At 46.3% G+C, this 17,636-nt stretch overlaps 1 protein-coding gene across 2 annotated transcripts in view; it reads right to left on the reverse strand.

Annotated features, from left to right (window-relative positions):
• The window catches only part of LOC111145790 (cytohesin 3), a 52,350-nt gene that overhangs the window by 24,739 nt on the left and 9,975 nt on the right, over window positions 1-17,636 (reverse strand). Inside the window, exon 2 of one of the 2 annotated variants that reach the window (XM_022501004.1) lies at window positions 1,198-1,280. In XM_022501004.1, coding sequence (XP_022356712.1) covers window positions 1,198-1,280 — 83 coding nt within the window. Of the gene's footprint in view, window positions 1-1,197; window positions 1,281-17,636 lie in introns of those variants that run through there. The other variant, XM_022501005.1, reaches the window with a different exon arrangement.

Below are 17,636 nucleotides of genomic sequence, written 5' to 3' on the forward strand. Positions count from 1 at the left end.
CCCCCCCCCCCCCCCACCCAGCAGAATGCCCCGAACTCACTGGGGGCGCTTGGACCTGCCGAGGACACCAAAAGGGACAGGCTCCCACGTCCCCCCACGTGGATCCACCACTCACTACGTGAGAGACCTTCGGCAACCCTCTTAACCCTTCTGGGCTTCAGTGTTCTTAACTCAAAGACACGGTCACTAGGGTGACCTGGGCCTCCACAGGTGCTCTTCTTGCTGATGTCCAACTAGGACCATGAGCCTTAAAATACATCCTTACTCTTTAAGCAAAACGCCCATTCTGGGGAACAGTGATTTTTACACGAATGAAGGGTAACCTTACAAGAAAAAGTCCCACAAATTATCTTTCAAACACAAGGAAATGTGTACTTGGGACACTTATTTGGTTCACCAAGGAAGCTGAGACCTCAGATGCGGGCTGAGGAGGGACGAGGCTTGCTCCAGCAGCATGTGGCTACGGGGCCTCATTCGCTCTGGCCTGACGAAGCTGAGGCGCTTCCCGAGGGGGAGCCACACAGCCGACTCGCTTCCCGAGGGGGAGCCACACAGCCGACTCACGTGCCCACAGGAGCGCCACGTGCAAGCAGACCTAGTCTCCTGAGTCCCTCCTGCCACGGTCGCAGACACTGTGACCCTGAGGGGTGGTGTGGCGCCGCCGCTTCTCTGGGGAGGCCCCGCCACCACAGCTCCGAGGACACAGACACTGGCAAGCATGGCCTTTGCCCACGTCCCATCATCCTGCTCCCACCAGCCCGTGGGTGCGCAGGGGCCTGGCCAGACCCCAAGACAAGTCTGTAAGTTCATTCAGGGCCTATCCGCGCGCCAGAAGTGCAACCGCAGGCTCCAGTGCCTGGGATTTTGGCAAACGAATGGGGACTGATTCAACCTGAGAGAACACATGTTTGGGGACTGCAGACGTTGTCTACACGTGCCCTTTGTGACCCTGGAGTCACGCGTCGCTTACCACAGACTCCAGCTCCGTGGCCTCTCGACGTGCACCCGAGGCCACACTGCCCGGCGAGGCCCATCTGCTTTACCAACGTGGGGAAACCCTCTCGCTCCCTTCATGCGTTAGCGCACAGAGTTAGCGCACAGACATAGGAGATGCCTAGTCTTCTCCTTTTCATGAAGCTACCTGATTATTTTACCTAAAACCTAAAACTAAGGGGAGTTTTCGGTTTGTTTGTTTACCTCAATGTCATCAATAAGTTCTTTTTTTCTTCGACGAATGTCTAAGAGTTCTTCTCTCTCTTCTAAGGAGAGGTCTTCGGGCACTGGAAGAAAAAAAAAATCAAAATCAAACAGTTAGACTAGTACCAGTCTGGAGCTCAGGTTGGCAACAGCGAGTGAGGATGGAGACGGGCATACCCCAGGCCAGCAGGTCCGGAGCCATCGAGCCCCACAGGAGCCCCAGCACGTAGACCCCGTGTAACATGCTCGTAGCAGCCTTGTTTGTATCCAAGTATCAATCAACCACCCAAATATCCACAAATAATGAATACATTGTGGGATACTTCTAAAACAGAATCCCACGCAGTAACAAAAAATGGCTGAACTCCGTCTATCTGCACAGGCGAGCCTCCCAGAACAGGGATGGGTAACGCAGAGCTGACAGCACGGCTCACACAGACAGGCTGACACGTGCTGTGCGACATACGTCCATTATCCTTGGGCACAAACTGAAGCCAAATCCCCGTTTATCATCCCACGTGCTTCCAACCAGCTTCAAGTGGAACAAAGGCTTAAATGCAAAGGCCACACCACAATTTTTTAGACTAGGGGAGAACGTGTATCCAGCTTCAGAGTAGGAAAGGATTTCTTAAATAATATAGAAAAAATGTAAATCACAAATAAAGATATCAATAAATTCACCATTAAAACTAAAACCCTTTGGTCACCAAAATTCCACACCATGAAGTAAAGAGCTAAGCCAAACACCATCAAAGGGTTGGTATCCAAAATACAGAACTCTGACAAAGAAGGGGCAGAGAATTTAAAACCAAGAGTAGTAAGTGGGCAAAAGACCTGAACAGCCACAAAATCGAAAGGGGATCAACGGACGTGTGAAAAGATATCAGCTCTCTTAATCCTCGGGGAAATGCAAATTCAAATCTCAGGGAGAGACCTCTATTAAGAGCTCTCCTATGGCAGCAGAGCTCCCTGGAACCACAGGAAGGCGATTTCTTAAAACTCAAAAACCCATAAGGACAAAGATAATGGGGAAACCGAAACAACATGTTTTGAAGCTAGTGACCAGCAGTGACTTGCTTAATCCAGGTGAGCAAGAAGAATCTGAAGCCAGGGGTGGAGTCAGAGGCCGACCAAGGCATCGCCTGACTCCTCAGTGTCCAAGGGCTTGGGAACTGGAGCCAGCAGGTCAGGCTGGGGGCGGGCTGAGAAGAGGAGTGAGCTACGGAGAGGACCGGATAGGGCCGTGTGAGAGCTGTGGGACCCCTTCATCTCCTGCAGCTCCACAGAAGACTGCTCATCTCAGAGTCAGTCAGAAGGCCCATGGGTCACCCCACACATGAGAGCACACCATGCCAATGAGCAGGGACACGAGCGAGCTGGCTGACGCCCCTGTCCCCACTACCACCCGTCTTCTCCCCACGGGACCCCCAGACTACTAGTAACAACCCTCACCCACCTGCACCATCCCAGACTGGAGGCAGAAGGCTGTTCTTTGCAGAATCAGACCAGCTTTAGATGCAAAGAGACTAATGGTTTGGGGGGATGGTCCACCAGCAACCAGCACCCCTAGATCACCCCACAGAGAAACCGGCCAACAAGGACTCCTGACACACTCAGAGCTCCCAGTAACCTCCAGCCCCGCACTCTCCTGGGGTCAGCCTCCAACATGCAGGACAGATAGCAGAGCAGACACACAGAAGTCACGGTAGTTACACTTAGGGAGCAAGACACGTGGGAAGCCAGGGTGACGCTCATCTCCCCTGATGGCGGCCCTGCGGAGCCAATGACTGATGCATACATGACTGAGAAATGTAAAAACCTGAAAAAACACACGCATGTTCCAATCACCCAACTGTGGGGGTGGGGAGAGAAAGGGGGAGGGAGAGGGAGAGAGGAGAAGTCTGCTCAGAGTGTTGGAAAACCATTTGGTGCTGTCTGTCCCAACGGAAGACGGCCCATGCGATGGGCCAGTGCTCATCTCACCCCTGGGTGTGTATACGCTACATTCTCAGTTGCTGCAACAGGAGATACTTATGGTAATGTCGAAGAAGCACTCTCTGTAGAAGAAGAGAGAAGATAGAAAGATACGTTGTACATTCAGGCGAGAGACTCCTGAACCTTGGTAAAAACACATCACACACAAGCACAAACAGATCATCTCAGGAAAATAATATGGAGATGAACGCTATCAATTTCAGAAACAAAAAAAAATTAAACGATATGTTGTTTGGGAATACAAATATATACACAGTGATGGACTAAAGACAATCGCTGGAAAAATACGGAATTCAAAGCAGTATGACTTCTTAGGAGGCAAGAAAGGGATACATGGGACACTTCGAAAGGAGCAGTATATGCTCCAAAGGAATGCTCTTTTGAGAACAAATACTCATCTTGCTCTCAAATAAAAATTTAATTTTTAAATCTTTAATGAAAACATTTTGTAAAAAGCAGCCAGGCAAAGCTCTTGGCCCTTGAGTGACCGTCCAGACTCCATTCTTCCACCAAGTAGTTACGACAGCCCTGAGAATTAAAGCAGAGAAAGATCTTTTTCTTTTTCTTTTTTTTTTAATTTTTATTTATTTGACAGAGAGAGACACACCGAGTGAGGGAATACAAGCAGGGGAAGTGGGAGAGGGAGAAGCAGGCTTCCCGGCGAGCAGGAATCGTACCTTGATCCCAGGACTCTGGGATCATGATCTGAGCCTAAGGCAGAGGCTTAGCCCACTGAGCCACCCAGGCCCCAGGGAAAGATCTTTTCTTATGCAGGATGACATCTAGTGTATTTCAGCTCGGAAGACGCAATGCTGTTTAGTCATTAAAACCAACGGTTGGGGCGCCTGGGTGGCTCAGTGGGTTAAAGCCTCTGCTTTCGGCTCAGGACATGATCTCAGGGTCCTGGGATCGAGCCCCACATCGGGCTCTCTGCTTGGCGGGCAGCCGGCTTCCCTCTCTCTCTCTCTCTCTCTCTCTGCCTGCTTGTGATCTCTGTCAAATAAATAAATACAATCTTAAAAAAAAAAAAAAACAACGGTCAAAGGCAAAGAAGCAAAACCGCTGGCCAGATCCCCCTCCCTCAATAAGCCCCGGAGAGTTCTTATTTTCGGTTTTCTTCTGCTCAGCTCTCCATGCAGGAAGAGGAAAATAAGACTGCAAGGCAAGGGCGGTCACGCCATCCTCAACAGACATTTTCCTTTCTTTTCAGAGAGTCCACTGCTGGCCCCAAGGATGAGGAGGGCTGGCTGAGAGCACACCAGGATGACCTGACACTAGACCCTCAAGCTTGTACCCACACCCTTCAACTCTCCACTGACATGCACCTTCTCCTGTCCCGGTAAGGCCCCAAAGGGGTTAAACAGATCAAGTACTGCCCATCTACTCTACCAGCACTTCTGACCAGATTTTGCTGGTCTTAAAAGAAAGAAACGTTCTGTACGGTGGGATGAGATGTAGAATAAGGTTTTTATTCTCAAGCTTCACGCTGTTCCACTTAAGGGCTGTCATGATACTATGTACTTTAAATACTTCCGCCAAAAAAAAAAAAAAAATTGAGCAAATGACAACAATCAATCCTTAAGCCTGTTTGACGGACGGACGGGTATCCATCGTCCGTTTCGTCTTCCAAGGGTTTGAGGTCCATCACAGCAGAGAGTAAAAAAGAAAGTTCTGGTATTCACTGGCCAGTAGCATCTCTTAACAGTCCCTGGCTACTGGGGCATTCTGCTGCAGTATGAACAGGAAAGCGTGGAATGCTCCCTCGTGCATTACCAAGAATCAAGAAGTAAGAGGAACGGAAATACGTGCTAAAATACTAGACTGATCTCTGCCCAGGTCCTGTCACTTAACTACCTCACTATCCTACGCCTTCCCCTGACACCCAAGATGTGCAGTGAAAACTGACATTCGGCTCTGGCTGTCGGGGGGGGGAAGTTCCAGCAGCATCTCTCTGCATCCAAAATAACTCCGCAGCCACAGAATCTGCCGACACACAGGTGCTCTAGAGCAGGCGTCCTTGGTTATCACAGCACCCGGGGCGGCGGAAGAGTTTGCATCCGCGGCCTGACGTCACCATCATTTTGTCCTGCTGACACCGTTAGGTAGGATCAAACAGAAAAGTCTCACGGTTGATTTTTATTTTTTTTCCCCCTCCTCAAAAAACTGGTCCTATTGAATTGAAAACCTAATACGTGGATAGTCTCACACACACACACACACACACACACACACACACACACACACACACGGACATATGATAAAACATTTTCCCTTCCAGCCTCAATAAAACCCGTCTCTTAAAAAAATAAAAAATAAAAAATAAGCAAATTAGGGGTGCCTTCAGTTGGTTAGGCATCGGGTTCTGGGATTGAGCCCTGCATTGGGCTCCCTGCTCAGGGGGGAGCCTGCTTCTCCCTCTCCCTCTGCCTGCTGCTCCCCCTGTTTGTTCTCTCTCTGACAAATAAATAGTCTTAAAAAAAAAAAAAAAGGGCAAATTGGGGCACCTGGGTGGCTCAGTCATTAGGTGTCTACCTTCAGCTCAGGTCATGATCCCACTATCCTGGGATCGAGCCCCGCATTGGGCTCTCTGCTACCCGGAAAGCCTGCTTCTCCCTCTCCCACTCCCCCTGCTTGTGTTCCCTCTCTCGCTGTGTCTCTGTCAAATAAATAAAATTTTTTTAAAAAAGGCAAATTAACTGGAAATTACAGGCAAAATTCAGTGAGGTCACTTTACAGTTGAATGTGCCTATCGTGAGCTTCCAAATGGAATCCCAACTTCCCAGAGACAGAGCAAGGCCCTTCACCACCCGGGCCTCAGTTCCCCACCCGCAGAATGCCGGGGAGGCTGGAAGGACTCCAGTACCGGATCATCACAGCAAGCTCCAAAGCAGAAGGAGTCTTTTAGCCACGGAGGAGCAGGTGGGGTTTCAGCAAATGTAAGTATTTTCACAAAGGAAAAGCTATGGGAAAAGAAGGCAAAAATTCCCCATCTTAGTACAAAAATGCTCCAGTGACGTTTCCTCTGGAGCATCAGGGGCAAATTCAGGGAATTCAGGCTAGGTTCTGGCCTTTCTCCTGCTCTAGTCTACACAGACGGAGATCAGCAAAACCACAGGTGGTGAGCTGTATGTTCTGGGTTCAGGACTGTCTGAATTTAACTGAAGTAGGAAAGTGAGATCTTCTGCTTCCAGCCAAGATGGAGTAACAGGGACTAGATTTACCTCCTGCCTAAAATGGCTCTGCAAAGAACCCAGACCCAATTCTACACCCTGCAGAGTATCTTTCAGAAACGATGGGGAGAAGTCCCTGGGTGGCTCAGTCAGTTAAGTGTCCGGCTCCTGATTTCAGCTCTGGTGATGATCTCATGGCTGTGAGATCAAGCCCTGACTGGACTCTGCTCTGGGTCTGGAACCTGCTTAAGATTTTCTCTCTGGGACGTCTGGGTGGGCCAGTTAGGCAGCCGGCTCTGCTCTCGACTTCAGCTTGGGTCATGATCTCAGGATTCTGCGATTGAGCCCGCTGTCAGGCTCCACACTCAGTGGGGAGTCTGCTTAGGATTCTCTGTCTCCCTCTGACCCCTTCCCCCACTCATGCTCTCTCTCTAAAAATAAGAAAATTTTTTTCCCAAAGATTTTATTTATTTATTTATTTGACAGACAGAGATCACAGTAGGCAGAGGCAGGCAGAGAGAGAGGAAGGGAAACAGGCTTCCTGCCAAGCAGAGAGCCCGATGCGGGGCTCGATCCCAGGACCCCGGGATCATGACCTGAGCCGAAGGCAGAGGCTTTAACCCACTGAGCCACCCAGGCACCTAAAAATAAGTAAATTTTTTAAAAAAGATTCTCTCTCTCCCTCTCCCTCTGCCCTTCCTGCTTCCCTCACTATTAAAAAAAAAAAGGAGGGGGGGAACAAACACATTTTCAGACATAAAAACTTGAAAGAATTCAAGAAATGTGAAAGTCCTTCAGGCAGGGAAAAAAAAAAAAAACTATAGCAGATGAAAATCTGTATCTCCATAAAAGAACAGAGTACTATTAATGGTAACTATGTGAGTAAACACTGTTCCCTCATGATGTGAGTGAGTCTCTTTAAAAGATTTATTGTGGGACGCCTGGGTGGCTCAGTTGGTTGAGCAGCTGCCTTTGGCTCGGGTCATGATCCCAGCGTCCTGGGATCGAGTCCCGCGTCGGGCTCCTTGCTCAGCGGGGAGCCTGCTTCTCCTTCTGCCTCTGCCTGCCACTCTGTCTGCCTGTGCTCACTCTCTCTGACAAATAAATAAATAAAATCTTAAAAAAATAATAAATTTAAAAAATAAAAGATTTATTGTTACTGTTAAAAGCAAAAATAATGACAAATGTGTTAGGTTAATTTCTCCCTGGGAGGGGAGAAATCAAAGTACAGGGATTTAAGGTCCTCATCATAGATGTAAAGTGGCATAGTATCATTTCAGGGTAGACTGATAAATTAAAGCTATATATCTTAAAACCAACACTATTTAAAAACTATGAAAATAATCCACTGAAATAGAGTAAGCAGTATTACATCAAGAAATTGGGAATAATTACTTTACCAAATTTAATAACATCAAAGACCTCATCAAGTGTAAGATGAATCCTCCATTTCAGAGATGTTAAAATGTGGAAAATTTGGGCGCCTGGGTGGCTCAGTGGGCTAAAGCCTCTGCTTTCGGCTCAGGTCATGATCCCAGGGTCCTGGGATCGAGCCCCGCATCGGGCTCTCTGCTCAGCAGGGAGCCTGCTTCCTTCTCTCTCTCTGCCTGCCTCTCTGCCTACCTGTGATCTCTGTCTGTCAAATAAATAAAATCTTTAAAAAAAAAAAAAAAGTGGAAAATTTACAAATCAGAATCAATGAAAAAATGGAAGATTATCACACTAAAATGGAAGATTACCACATTAAAATATAAGCAGATGGTATTCTAAAATTAAGTATTTTCTAATTTTCAAATTATATTAATAATCTACTTATCTAACATTCCAATCTACTAAGAATCCGCAATTTGGTGTACTGCTATAAATATCTAAGGACTCTCTTTTTTTTAAAACTTTATTTATTTATTTGACAGAGCAAGAGAGATCACAAGTAGGCAGAGAGGCAGGCAGAGAGAGAGAGGGGGAAGCAGGCTCCCCGCTGAGCAGAGAGCCCGACGCAGGGCTCGATCCCAGGACCCTAAGACCATGACCTGAGCTGAAGGCAGAGGCTTAACCTACTGAGCCACCCAGGTGCCCCATATCTAAGGACTCTTGCAAACCTGATACACACACACACACACACACACACACACTCTCTCTCTCTCTCTCTTCCTTAAAGTGCATCAGTGGCTCTCCAACTTCCTCCAGGCAACAAGAATGGTCCCCAAGTATGAACCACAGGCAGAAACCCTCATTATGTTTTAGTCACAATATGTCCAATGTGGTATCTAATAAATTACCCATTGCACCAAAATTTGATAAAAAGTTGATAAAATAGAATTCAAATAATCACATGCAGCTAACTCACAACCCCCCATTTTTGGCTACCCAGGCCTCACTGAAAGTGATGTCACTTACCCTTAAATTTTACTGTGATTACTAATCAATACTAACTTTTTTTTTTTTTCCTCATTTGGCTTTTTCGTTGTTTTGGTTTTGCTTTTGTGTTTTAGAGTTTTGGTCCGCTCAGAGATGGACCAGCTCCACGGGGCACACAGGACACTGGCAGAGCCTGGGCTTGGCAACTGGTCCTGCTGACTCATTCCACAGGAATTCTGTACAAGCTGTGGTTTAACCCACATAGAAATAATACCTACCTTGTAACACTAAAAGAACAGGTTAAATTAGCTTGAGTTCCTAGCTACTATTGAAGTGTTGAGATCATACAAAGAAAAGAAACGAAGACTGTGGGCTCCCAGCTGAAACGCCACCACAGGCATGGACCCAGACTAGAGATGGCCGTCAACCACCAGGCCAACTCACAGAATAGGGGCACAAAACAGACCAGTGTTTGTTTTAAGCCATTTACTTTGGAATACTTTGTTATGTTATGCAGTAATAAATAACTGATATATTTACAATATACATAAATGGGAAAAAGGACCAAGTTTAAAAACACAGACTCAGAAAAACCCAAGTATATGTTCTCTAGAAGAGGCACACGCAGAACAGAATCTGTAATGACTGAAGGTGTGAGGACAGGGCAGCCACACAAACCCTAACCAAAGTTAAGTTGCTTCGACTACAGTAACATAGGAAATCGAAGACAGTCACTAGATAATGACATGCGGTTCATTTAATTACATGACTAACAAGACTGAATTTGTATGCCACTAACAAAACAGGTTCAAAATACATAAAGCAGATATTGACATATATGTAAACATTGCATTTTTCCCAAAAAATAAAAAAAAGGAAATACACAGATTTGACTAACACAATTCACAGGCTTGCACTAATGGACATAATGTATTTCAACAATTTTAAGATGCACTTTTTTTTTCATATTTTAACATCTTCGAAATCAACTATGACATATATAGGTCACCGCCTTCTTATCTGTGAATATGCTTCTTATTGCTAGAAGCATAATTGAACTTGACGTTTCTGTCACACACACAATTTAAGAACCATCTGATGAAAGGTTATTGCTTGGTTATTGCTTCAAACCTTTCATTGATACCTTCTGGTAGAATCACCAAAGTCACAGCATAAAAACCTCCAGAATTCGAAAAATCCCAAAGGCGACAAAGAAGCCCTCTTCTGAGAAGCGCTGCGTCACCCATGCCTTCAGTGGCACAGAGCACAAGGCTTTGCAGAAAAGCATAAATACTCTCTGTAGAGTAATTCTGAAGAGTGGGACTCTGTGAAGAAGTTTTGGAAATACCCTGACCAACTTATTCCAGTCATATTTTACTTTTTATATGAATGCACAATGGAAAAGTTTATTTTAAAAAGTTGAAATAAGTTTAAAGCACTCAATCAGTATAAATTATAAATTCTAAGTGATAAGAAATTATGAAGTCTGGTTCAATTGGCAGCTTTTTTATTCTTAGTGGTACAGAAAATAATGATGCCCCTTACAAGTGATGGGGACGGCGATTCAATCAGATCCCTGTACCTGACGGCTGGGGGACGCACACACTTTTCGAGGGCACGTGGCACATTCAAGCCAAGTGACTGCGCACTGCATCAGAACAAGTCAGTACACCCCCCAGCACTGGTACGGTGAGTCCAACCTCCGCAGGTGCCCGTCTCTGAAAACTGGACATCACATTCCCAGACTCCTTTACATTTAGGCTGCTAAGGATGAATGGGGCTGAACCCAGATGCTCAGGAGCTCCTCCTCCCACCTTATTCCTGCCTGGCCAGCAAGGACGTGAACACTGAGGGTTTTCTGGAACAGCATTCTCATGCTCAGGCTCCAGCACCCTGGGAACTGAGAAAGATGCGGGAGCAGCGGCTTCCTGATTCAGCCTCTGGGGGACCATCGCAGCTAGGGACATACCCAGAACCAGTGGTTCCAGGGGTCACCAGGGAGGCATTCCTTTGGTGACTGCATTCTGGAGACCAAGGCCAGACCCAGGCCAGAGCCCAGGGCTATGGCAAGCACCCAGTTCTCTGGATTACGCTCTCCCCTCCTACTCCAAATACTCGGCGTGCTTTAGGCTCCCTGCACGGAACTCTTACTGGAAAAAATTGGTATCATGAAGAGCACATTCTCTGACCACAGAATAATTCCGATAGAGTAATCAGTGACTAGAAAAAAATTTTTTTTTGTTTGGAAACTGAGAAGCGCCATTCTAAAGAATGCATTGGTCCAAGAAGATATGAACTGACAAAATTCTGAGGTGAGAATAATGAAGAAAATATCAGTGCCTGTATGCTAGAAAACCCCGGAGTCACAACTGAAAATGCTTACTTTAGAAAAAAAAAGCTGAAAATAAGCTAAGCATTCACCCCCCGAGACTGGAAAAATCACAAGTGTTTAAACCCAAAGGAGAAAATAATACAGAGAAGAAACTCATTCAAAACATGCCTTGAAGCCACTTCAGCAACTCTTCAAAAACAAAACAAAACAAAAAAACCCACGAAGTTCGCACACAACCCTACAGCCCCTCTCCTGGGTTTTTACCAAGAGAACCGGGGCACAGGTGCACACAGAGTGGAATGTGGATGTTCACAGCAGCACTGGGCACAACAGCCACAGAGCAGCAACAACCCAGATGTCCATCCCGAGATGAATGGACCAGACCAGAGTGGACCACCGACACACGGAGTAGTATTCAGCCACAAAAAGGAACGAAGCATGGGTCCGTGCTTGAAAACATTACGCTGAGTAAAAGCAGCCAGCCACAAGCGACTGTACTTCGTATGACTCCACTGATGTGTCCAGAACAGGCCAAGAACAGACAAATCCATCTGTGGTGACAGAAATCGGGAGAGCGGTTACTCTGGAAAGCAGAGGAAGGTACCGAATGGGGAAGGACATAGAAGAGCCTTGTGTGCCACTGCAAACGTTCTAGATTTTGATCCGGGTGGCAGTTACACAAGTGTCTGCACACATGTACGTGTAAAACACCTTGACTTCTATGCACACTTAAACTGTGAGCACTGTATTTATTGCCCCTGGAAATCTACTTATGGATAAGTTTTTCATTTTGAAAAGATTTTATTTCAGAGAGAGTATGGGTGAATGAGAGCAGGGGAGAAGCAGAGGGAGGAGGAGAGAACACGTCCCAAGCAGACTCCCCACGGAGCATGGAGCCCAGCGCGATGTGCGCTTCCATCCCTGGACCCCGAGATCACGACCTGATAAAATCAAGAGTCAGACACTTAACCAACTGAGCCGCTCAGGAGCCCCAAGCAGTCCCTTTTAATCCTCAATAAAGGGAAGGAAGAATACATTTCCTGCAAAGGACACAAAAACGACATTCTAGGAAGTTGCCACTGGCTCCCAGAACTGATGCGCACGCACCTACAATGACCTGAGGCAATGCGGCCTGAGGGACACACAGGCCCCAGATGGGCTCACTGCCGTGCCTGCCTCGTGTCCTGCGGCTGTTCTTCCCAGATCCCCGGCCACCTTGGATCTGCACGTCCATCACTGGACAAGGCAGGGCAGGACGTCTGCACAATACAAAGGTCACAGATAAAATCAGCCACGCGCGGAGACCAGGGCGCTCCAGGCAAGCTCCTAAGGCGAACTGCTTTGTCTTGCATCACACGGGTCAGCGCCCCCCACCGATGCCTCTGTCCTCATACAGAAACCCCCTCTGACGACCACTATGCCAACCACCGCTGTCACTGTGTGCTGACCCCCAAGGACGGACGGCAGTGGTCAGGGACAGTTCATTCCCTGACCCCACCCAGCAAGACCACACCTAAGAGCGGGCGACTTGGCCAGCTCTTAGGGTTCCTTATCTGAAACCAGGGACTCCAGCTCGTCCTCCAGCACAGTTCCCCACACATGGTCTGCCGGCCTCGCCCGTCAGCAGCTCCTGGAGGGGTCTAAGTTAGGGTTCCGATCACATGTCTATCGGATCAGAACCTCTGGGTATTAGGCCTAGGGCTCTCCATTTTTAACAAGCTTCCCGAACGATTCTGTTGGACGCTGGAATTTGAGAAGCCCTGCTACAAAGATGGCTACAGACACGTCAGGTCTGAACTCAAATCACGAACACAACACTGTATACAGAGGCAACCTGACAGAGTCCTCAGGAGCCTGACTACCCGTTTCAAAGCTGGTCCCTGTCTCTCACCAGCTGCGACCACGACAGACAACTCACCTAGCCTCTCTGTGCTTCAGTTTCCCGCCTATAAATAGGATAATACTTATCACTATGTAAAAAAGCTAATCAAAATAAAATTCTCTCCTTGAATGTTACGTGAAATTTGCAAATAAATATTGAATCTTAAACAAGCATTTAGAGATCTTACCTCGATCATGAAATATTAATAATGAACAATGAGATTTTCTCTCCTGCATAACTGAATGATATAGAGCAAAATACACATTGGGACGTCAAGCCTGTTTAATTGTTGTTGTTTTTTTTCCCCACAGCCAGAAGGTGCAGTGCAGGGTAGAAGGTCGGGGAGGGGTCGGGGGGGGGGGGGCAGCTTCAAAACGAGGCACGAATAAAAATCGCGTGAGGACAGCTTGGTAGTTCTGCAGAGCTAAACACAGTCTCATAACTGCCATCAAAATCCCAGGGATTCACCCAAACCCTGTACACCCGTGTTCACAGAAGTTTTATTCACAAGTGCCACAACTGAGACACAAACAAGAGGTCCTTCAGCAGGTGACGAGGTAAACTGTGGTACAACAGACAGGAGAATACTACTTGGCACTAAAGAGAATATCGAGCCAAGAAAGGATGCGGAGGAGTCTGAATGCATGTTAGTACGTGAAAGAAGCCGGTCTGGAAAGGCTGCATCACCTACGATTCCAACTACATGATGTTCTAGGAAAGGCAAAACCATGGAGCCCAGAAAAGGAGCGACGGTGGCCAGGGCCAGGGAGACAAGGGAAGGGACGAACAGGTGAGCACAGGGATTTTAGGGTGCTGACCGTATCGTGTATGACACCGTCACGGTGCATACATGTCATTATGCATTCGGCAAAACCCACAGAACTACACATGACAGAGGAACGAAGACAGAACGAAGAGTAGAGCCCTACTGTAAACTCTGGGCTTTAGGTCATAAGCATGTGTCAATACCGGCTCCTCAGTCGTTACAAATGTAACTAACATGTGATGTTAACAGTAGGGAAACCTGATATGGAGGGGAGCTTCGATGTACTGCTTTCTTCTTATGTAACCTGAAGTATGTGAAAGGTTGATAAGACTTCCCACAGTCATATCCAATTACCACTAATAAAACTGATTCGATCCCCATGGAGGCTACTGCTAACCTCTGCTTTGGGAAGCTCTGTGCTTCCTTGCCACTACAGGCAAGAGCTGCCCACTCATACCATTAGTACAGAGAAAACAGTATTTTATCTTGATTTTTTAAATTTTTTTATTTTTTAAAGATTGTATTTATTTATTTGACAGAGAGAGAGATTGCAAGTAGGCAGAGAGGCAGGCAGAGAGAGAGAAGGAAGCAGGCTCCCTGCTGAGCAGAGAGCCCAATGCGGGGCTCGATCCCAGGACCCTGAGATCATGACCTGAGCTGAAGGCAGAGGCTTAACGCACTGAGCCACCCAGGCGCCCCATCTTGATTTTTTAAAAAAAGATTTTATTTATTTATTTGTCAGAGAGAGAGAGAGAGAGAAAGAGAGAGAGAGAGAGAGAGAAAGCACAGGCAGGCAGAGGGAGAAGCAGGCTCCCTGCAGAGCAAGGAGCCCGATGTGGGACTCCATCCCAAGACGCTGAGATCATGACCCGAGCTGAAGGCAGCCGCTTAACCAACTGAGCCACCCAGGTGTCGCTTATCTTGATTTTTTTAAAAAAATTTTTTAGTAATCTAAACCGAACGTGGGGCTCGAACTCACAACCCCAAGATCAAGAGTCGCATGCTCCATGGACTGAGCCAGCCAGGTGCCCCCTTTGTCTTTATTTTGATCAGCTTTGGACCGAAGAGTGAATTTCTTTCAGGAAAGTAATTTTGAAAAACCAGAAGAAAATATCTAAACAAAACCAATCCTATACAAAACTAGAGTCACTTTGCCTGTGAAGAACGTGGGATAGGATGCCCCCTCTTCCTTTGAGGGGAATTATATTTGTTACTTCCCAAGTGTTTTGGAAAGAGTAATGATAGGGTTTTAGAGACACCACTTCCAATGTGGGGCACCTGAGTCATCAAAGAAAATCCCAGAGGGATGAACATGACCAGAAAGTTCTCCGTGAACTCTAATGAGCCAAGAGCAGAAGACGCTCCACACTCGAAGGGGCATTCAACAGTCAAGAAGGCAACAAAGAATTTCCCTGAAACAAATGAGAACAAAGAGGACATGCTGTAAAAAGTCTTTAAGTGACTGACAACACCCCAAATTTGCCAAAAAACAAAAACAAGAACAAAACCACAATTGAAAACCCCCAAATTCAAGAAGGTGAGCAAACTCCAAATAACATAAACCCAGAGCCTATGCCAAGTCATTATCATCCACGTGTTGTTTTTTTTTTTTTAATATTTTATTAATTTATTTGACAGAGAGAGACAGAGCAAGAGAGGGAACACAGCAGGGGGAGTCGGAGAGGGAGAAGCAGCTTCCCACCGTGCAGGAGCCCTTGCAGGGCTCGATCCCAGGACCCTGGGATCATGACCTGAGCTGAAGGCAGACCTTAACAACTGAGCCACCCTGGTGCCCCTTTCCGTATGCTTTTGAAAGAGAAAAAAGTTTGAAATCAGCCAGAGAAAATAACACCTTTCCTATAGGACAAGAACAGTTGGAATGACTGGATTTCTCATCAGAAGCCATGATGGCGAGGGGAGATACTGCAACAATTTTAAAGTGAAGAAAGAAAAGAACAGTCACCTCTCAATTCTGTACCTGGTGAAGGTACATTCTAAGGGAAGGAAAACTGAATCTGTCACCAGCAAACCTGTCCTAACGGAATGGCTAAAGTTCTCTACACAGAAAGGAGATGACGAAGGAAGGAATCCTGGAATACAGAAAAGAAGGGAGACCAGCAGGAAGAGCAAAAATGTGGGCAAGTACAATAAACTTTCCTTCTCGGGTTTCCTAAATTATGGTTGAGACAAAAATTAGAACTCTGATGTAGTATGTAGAAAAAATAGTTAAGCGATATAAAGGGAAGTAAGGTTTCTTTAGTTCATTTGAACTGGAAAAAATGACACCAGTACGCTATAATTATATAAATATGTAATTACAGGGGTGCCTGGATGGCTTAGTCAGTTAAGTGTCCATCTTTGGGCCGGGTCATGATCCCAGGGTCCTTGGATCGAGTCCTGCATCAGGGCTCCTTGCTCAGTGGGGAGCCTGCTTCTCCCTCTCTTTCTGTCTTTCCCCTGGATCCCGTGCCCTCACTCTGTCTCAAATAAATAAATAAGCAAAATATTTTTTTAAAACTATGTAATTAGGTATTTCATATATCTAGCTTATACACATACACGCATACACACACATCTTGAGCATCCACAGAAAACGCTCTATAAAGAGATACACTAAAAGACAGTATGTCTATGCCGAACTGGAATTCTAAAGAAAAGGTTCAAGTAACTCACAGGAAAAAATTCAGAGGAATGAAAAAAGGAGAACATGAAAAAAGAGACATGACAACATAAGCCCTGATACATCAGTAATCACCTTAAATATAAAAGGTCTAAATATATCAGTTAAAAGACACAGATGGGCAGATTTTTTTAAAAAATGGCCAAACTATATGCTGGCTACAAGAAACCCACAAAATATGACAATATATATCGGTTGAAAGCAAAAGGATGAAAAAAGATTGTGCAAACCTTATTCAAAAGAAAACAGAAGGGGCACCTGGTGGCTCAGTGGGCTAAGCCTCTGCCTTCAGCTCAGGTCATGATCTCAGGGTCCTGGGATCGAGCCCCGCATCGGGCTCTCTGCTCAGCAGGGAGCCTGCTTCCCCCTCTCTCTTTGCCTGCCTCTGGGCCTACTTGTGATCTCTCTCTATCAAATAAAAAAAAAAAAGAAAAAGAAAACAGAAGTGGCTATACACATCTACCTTGACTTACGATGTATTTACATCCCACTACACCGACATTGAGCTGCAAATACCCTAAGTCAAAAACACGTTTGATACACCTAACCTACCTCCAACGTGCTCAGAACACTTACATTAGCCTACAGTTGGGCAAAATCATCTAACATGAAGCCTATTTTATAACGAAGTGTTGACTACCTCAGGTAATGCAGAGAATACTCCACCAAGAGTGGAAAAACAGGATGGTTACGAGCGTACAGAAGGATTCTCACCATTCTGGTGGTTTACGCTTGGGATCGCATGGCCGCCACTGCCCAGCACCGTAACAGAATATCATACCACCTATTACTAGCCTGGGAAAAGGTCAAATTTCAAAATTTGAAGTATGTTTTCTCCTGAACGTGTATCACTTTCACATTTTCACAAACGAAGAAAGCACGCCTGACCACTGTCTGCGTCAGTATCAGACATCGTGGACTTGAGACCAAAGACAATGCCCAGAAACAGAGACATCATATAACAATAAAAGGGTCAATCCAAGGTTAGTCTGGTTTGTGGGGAAGGGGCACTAAACGCCACCACGAGTGTCCTTCCCTGAGGCAACCAGGGGAGATCTGACCCAGAGAAGGCAATGGGATGACAGAAGCAAGATGAGCCAGGCTGCTGGCTTCACAGATGGAGAAAGGGCATGAACCCGAGTTGGAAGAAAGAAAGAAAATGGATGTTTCCAAAGGGGGCCCAGCCCTGCTGACACCTTTATTCAGCTCAGTGAAACGGATTTCAGACTACGGACCGCCAGAAGCACACAAGAACA

This window comes from Enhydra lutris, unplaced genomic scaffold, assembly GCF_002288905.1.
Source record: "Enhydra lutris kenyoni isolate GAN:26980312 unplaced genomic scaffold, ASM228890v2 scaffoldscaffold13, whole genome shotgun sequence".
NCBI lineage: Eukaryota > Metazoa > Chordata > Mammalia > Carnivora > Mustelidae > Enhydra > Enhydra lutris.